The following is a 6,004-nucleotide window of genomic DNA, read 5'->3' as shown; positions in this document are numbered from 1 at the left end:
AGAGGAGGGGGGGAGAAGGGGAAGAAAAAAAAAAGAAGAAAGGAAAAAGAAGGGAAAGCCCCGAGGTTTAGTGGAGCCGCGGAGATGCCGGATAATCCGCGGGGATGCTACGCCCCGCACCGCGGCTGGGTGCGGAGGGGTGTCTGCCCGCTCCCCTGCCCTCCGAAGGCTTTGGCCAACCCCAAAATGAAGCCCCGTGGCCCTGAGCCCCTCCGTGCGCGCAGGGCCCGCACCCGCGGAGGATCCGCAGCCGCGCTGCAGGCAGCCGGCTAGAAGGGTTAATGCTGAAGTTGCCAGACTGCAGGCAGGGCTGGGGAGACAGGGCAAGATCTATCTTATTCCGGGATGAAAAATCGCAAGGTGTTCTCCCCCCCCCTCGCCCGCCCTCGCTATTTTCCACCCTACCGGCAACTGTAATAGATCTGAGCATTTAAGCAATAATGAAGTGAATCGATCTGCCCAAACTCTACATTAAAGAGGACACAACACTTTATGTCCCTGCGCTAATGGACATCAATTTGGAACTTAAAAGGCAACAAATGCATCTAAACATGGGAAGGAGGGTGGTGAGCCTCTATTATTTTTCTTCCCCCCCCCCCTTTTTTTTTTCTGATTGAGGAAACAGCACTTAAAGAAGTCATATATCACCGGGGGGAAAAAAATTCTCCCCAGGCAGACTTTTCATTATGTGCGAGTTTCATTAAAAATGTAGCCCTCTCCTTTCAAATATTTAAACACTTTTATATTATTTAACTCCAGATCGGGTAGCCAGCGAGAGAGGGAGCTGCGTGGGGGTGTGGGTCCGTCCGTGTGTAAAGTCATCCAGATCTGATTTAGAAAAGATATCTCCCTGTGCGTGTGGGGGAAAGACAGAGACAAATCGTTGTAGCTGAGTGACACGCAAACTGGAAAGTGCAAGGGGGGGAAGGGAAAAAAAAAAAAAAAAAAAAAAAGGGAGGGAAATGGAGAAATACTGTACGGGGGTTTAAATACGGGGCAAACTTTTTAGCCGGGGGGGGGGTGTGCTGGGAGAAAAGCCTTCAGCGGCGTGAAGTTTTGGTGCAAGTTGGAGCCTCTCGTGTCGCCCAAGTTCCCCGCTGGAAGTTTGGGCTCTAAAGTGAACCTTATTCCTGCTTCCCTCGCTCGCTCGCTCTCTCTCTCTCTGGCGGTAACAAATAAGAAAGGGGGGGAGGAGATTGATGTATTTATTTCTGTAAAAGAGTAAACTCACTATTGCAAGAGTTCATCCGCTGCATCCAGGGGTAAACCGGGGCGGAACACTTTTGCTCCTCGCTCTCTCCGAACCCAGTTTTGCTCTGCGCGCAGTCCGACTTGCGCGGCTCGGGGGCGAAGGGCACCTCGTCCAGGTTGGGGGGGGCACACGCAGGGTCCTTCTCCCTGAAAAACCCGCCGGCCCCATAGTCACAGGCGGAGCTGCGGCTGTAGGCTCCGTTGCTTTGCTGGTAGTAGGGAGAGGAGGGATAGCCCTTCTCCTGGACGCCCGTGGCTCCATAGGTGGTGGGGTAGTGCCTCAAAGGATCCGCATAGCCCGAGGGATATAGCGGGATCTGTCCCAGGAAGGGCTCCTGCCCCGCCGCCAGACTCACCGGGAAGGTCGAGTTGACAAAATAAGAACTCATTGGAAGGAGCCTGCCGTCCTTTCCCGGCTTTATGATTTGTTGTGTTTTATAGTCCAAGTGGTTTAGCTATTAGTAGTATATCGGAGATTGGGTTTTAGCTGAAGGGAGATGGCGTGGTGCCAGCGAGGGACACAAGGAAATACAACCATCTGATCATGGGCTGACCAATAGCAGGCGCCTGAGGTTGCAAAATAGCACCCATGAGGAGCTGAGATTGCACCAGGGACCCCAAGAACAAACCATCCACCCCCTTTTCCCTCCCTTTTAAACAACAGCAATGCACCCCCTTAACCAAATATATAATATCTGCCGAAAGAAACATTCCCGGCGCGCTACGGAGCTTCATAAATAAATAAACGTGCGTCGGCCCCGGCCCCCCCCTTCCCCTCCCCCGGAGCCCAGCGCGGGGGTGTGCGAGAGCCCGTCCGCAGGGCTGGCGGTGTGCGCGCCTATATATATATATTTACACGCATAGAACGTATACAAATACCGGCCGTAAGCGAGGGAAAAAAAGTTAATTGTTCGCATTCGGAAAACTTTAACCCCTAGCGTCTGCAAATCGTCCTGAAATGGCTGGGTACTTTGCTACAGTTAAAGAAAACAAACCAGGGGAAAAAAAAAAAAACCAGGGAAAAAAAAAAAAAGTTTGTGTGTGTGTGCGTGTGTGAACTTTGCAAGGAGGAGATCCCGCCGGGTTGATTCACTTAGATTTGCTATAGGAGAAGAAATCGGTTTTGACAACTTATTTCGCTTCACGTTTGTCTAATTACCCTAGATTAGCACTCCCAGTTCGGGAAAGCTGCGCTCGCTTGAACCAAACCTTCGCTTTTCATATATTGCACCTTTTCCCTTTCTTTTTCTGCAAAAGCTCCGCATTCGGGAGATAAATGGAAAATCGAAGTCTTTCCTTTATCCCTTGCTAAATCCCGATCTCCTCCGGAGTCCGGTACCGCATTGTGCCCTCTTGCGTTTTTTTGTTAATACCAAATCTATGCCCGACCTTTTATGGCTAAAAGGAAGCCTTGGGTTACGGTCAGAAGCTGAGTTTATTGATTGTTACCGATCGAGATGGGTTGGTTTTGCAGGAGAGGAAAGCTGGCGGTGTGATGGGGCTGCTGCCTTGGAGGTGCGCAGAGACCCCGCGGGTTTGCATCCCCCCCTTCGAGCCCGTCCGCACTGCAAAATACCCATTTTTGCAAAGTTAAAAGGCTGGAAGGAATAATTCCGAAAGTCTCGAGCAATTCCCGGTCACCCTAAAAGCTGCACTTTGCTCTGGGCTTTGCCTCTCTCGGTTTTGCCAGAGCCGTGTTCTGCTCTACCTGGTGCATCCCCCCTTCAGATCCCTGTTTGCTTAGGGTAGAGTTGGATCTCTGGCCGCCGCCTTCCCTTTTTTCAAATGGGAAAATCAGAGCCATCTCACAGGGAACAGAAAAAAAACCACACACACACAAAAACCCCAGCAACTAAATTAAACCCAGGACTGTCCCCCGATCATTCGCATTTTATCAAGGATTTGTTTCCTGTCCGAATTTGTAGCCATCTGTCTGTCGGGTCTTATATGCAATGAAATGACACGCCTTATAATACACACTCCCCTGTACTTGAATCTGTGAATGTGTGTGCTGCAAATCTAGAATTACATATATTACATGGTGTCTGTAGAGCTGCCAATGCGGCGCTCTCTGACGGAGCTCTAAGTATCTACGAAACTGATATCTTATTACAAGCTAATTTATTTTAAACCTCATGTTTACCGCAGCAAAGCCAAGATTGTTTCATGCCACGGCTGCAATGAACATTTCGACTGAAACGTAATCCTTATAATTCAAGGAAATAACATGCAAAGGAAGTAGTTTTCATCCTCCACCCCCTCTCTGACTGATATCTCTTATATTTGTTCTTGCAGAGTTTCCCTTTGTGTATGGAATGGACCCAAACTTACGTAGATCTGCTTTATTGGTATGCAAGAAAAAAAAAAAGTGAGATTGAAAGGGAACGATGACTAGAGAAGAAAAAAAAAAAAAAAAAAAGAGAGCCTGAAGTTTACTGCTTTGCAGGAGCCGAACAGCTCATACATTTGATTAGAGAGTTACGCAATATTTGTTGCTCTGCAAAACCAGCGATTATCTGGCATGATGAGCTCCGCATGCAAATTTTGGGCTAAGAAATGGGATATCCTGATAATTCAATGCGTGAGTACATCTGCTGAAAATGTTTGATCTAATATTTTCTCTCACTTCTCGTGATTGCTCTGTAAATAAATCCCTCGAAATAGTTTGGAAAAAAAAAATCCCCCTCACCCCAAGTTTTCCCGTAATAAAATTCTGCTCCTCCTAGTACCTTTGTGGCTGAAACAGGCTTTCAACGTAGTTTGACAGGCGACATTTTGAAAGAAAATTAAAATGCACTAATTGAAGCTGGCTGCTTGCTAATTGCTTATTGCTGACATCTTAGACGCGCTATAGATAAAAAAATAATACGTCTTGCCTCTTAGACGAAGGATGACCCTATAGATGGCTATTTGGGGGAGAAAAAGAACAGAAGACAACTTGGTTCCCAACGTGACAAAAAACCCAGCGCCTGTCATAGTTTTCACCTTCCGGAGGGTCAGGCCCGCGGTCTAATTGATTTGCCACCTATAATACATGTAAATACGAGCAGAGGTCTTAAACCGCACTAAATCTCAGAGAACTGAACGTTTAGCACAGAGGTGGTTTCTATTCCCAGTTCAACAGCTTTAAAAAAAAAATAATAAAAAAAAAATTACAACGTTGGGTTATTAGTGTAGCTGTTTAACAGGCGCTCTCCTGCCTTCCCCGCTAAAGTCCGAAGGTAAATCCGAGAGCGATTTTGCGAATATATTTTCTTTGGACGCCTCTAAGCGCCAGCCCAGCCGGGAGGGACAGAGACACAGAGCAAGAGCGGTTGCAGAAACGAGCTTACACAGTAGCCCTTAAGTTAGACCCGTCTTTGAGGGCACCGACGGGCACATCTTTATTCCGTCTTTGGCCTCTTCGCCTCAAAACCAGGCGCAGGATTTGCTAAGAAGGAGCAATAAAGCAGGGAAGTTGCGAGAGACACCAGAAGGTGGTATAACACATTTCACTGCGCTGGGAAGCCGGCTTTCCCCTCCTGACAGACATCACTCAGCTGGCAGGGTATAAATACAGATAAAGAGAAGTATTTACAGTATGTACAATCCCAGCTCTCTGCCCAGGAAGGTCCCACTTTCTGTCGCTTTGCTTTTCTGGCCAGCAAATGCCAACCCCACCAAGCAGAGCCAGGCAGATAGATGAGGGGATTAAAACAACACCCAAATATTTCGAAATGCAAACAGAACAGAGCGTTGCTTGTGCGAAAGCTAAACCCGCTAAGAACTCGGTAGAAAGTTCAGTGCAGTTGGTTCCAATAAAAAATGAAACTCTCTTTTTTTTTCATGTGGAGCTGGAATTCCCGATCCTTCTGAAGTGAGAACACAGCGGGGGTTTCCCTACCGAGGGACTTATTGCAGCCATAAAGTCAAGCCAACACCACGAAAACACTTGAAAAAAACCCTTGTTCCTGGAGCCAGACACAGAAAGCCATTGGCAGCAGAGAAGCCTCCCCTGTAACGCTCATGCACATCCAAAATCACATCGGAAAAAAAAACCCGACAGAGCCATGTAGAGCTCCAGGCTTGGAGTATTTAAAACAATGACCCCGAAGGTGTAAAAAAATACCCGCTCTCCCCGCGCATAACCGCTTGAAACTTAATTTCCAGCAATTTAAGTTTAATTTACCTGACTTCCCGTGCAGTGCATAATAACCTTGTTAATGGGATCTTTGAAAAGAAGCAATAATAATCTACCATTGTTCCATTAAAGAGTGCAGCTAATTATTAACAAAAAAAAAGGGGGGGAGGGGGGAGGAGGGGGGAAAAGTTTCTGTCTTTTGACCAGCAACAGCCATGATTAACTTGTTCCATGCTGTAATTCCCAACCCCCCCCAGCATTCGCTTTCCGCATTACATGATCCGTCTCGCCTTTGCCTCTCCTTCTCCCTGCTTTCCCCAATATTATTTGACGAGCAGCCCCCCTTTCCCCTTCCCAGGGCTTGCTTTCGCGGAAATATTTGGTTCTGGATGCATTTTGACCCCCCCAATGTCCCTCTCCCCCTGCATCCAGAACCAAATATTTCCGCGAAAGCAAGCCCTGGGAAGGGGAAAGGGGGGCTGCTCGTCAAATAATATTGGGGAAAGCAGGGAGAAGGAGAGGCAAAGGCGAGACGGATCATGTAATGCGGAAAGCGAATGCTGGGGGGTGTTGGGAATTACAGCATGGAACAAGTTAATCATGGCTGTTGCTGGTCAAAAAACAGAAAAATTT

General features: G+C 47.7%; 1 protein-coding gene across 1 annotated transcript in view; it reads right to left on the bottom strand.

Annotated features, from left to right (window-relative positions):
- Positions 1-1,966, bottom strand: part of HOXB6 (homeobox B6) — a 2,287-nt gene extending 321 nt beyond the window's left edge. The window contains exon 1 of the mRNA XM_010585504.1: positions 1,232-1,966. Within this exon, the coding sequence (XP_010583806.1) occupies positions 1,232-1,640 (409 nt within the window). The 5' untranslated portion in view covers positions 1,641-1,966. The remainder of the gene's footprint in view (positions 1-1,231) is intronic.
- Between the last annotated feature and the right edge of the window lie 4,038 nt (positions 1,967-6,004).

Source organism: Haliaeetus leucocephalus, unplaced genomic scaffold (assembly GCF_000737465.1).
Source record: "Haliaeetus leucocephalus isolate CR32 unplaced genomic scaffold, Haliaeetus_leucocephalus-4.0 Scaffold110, whole genome shotgun sequence".
Classification (NCBI taxonomy): Eukaryota; Metazoa; Chordata; class Aves; order Accipitriformes; family Accipitridae; genus Haliaeetus; species Haliaeetus leucocephalus.
Note: the sequence above shows the minus strand (reverse complement) of the source record. Positions and strands in the feature narration are given on the sequence as shown.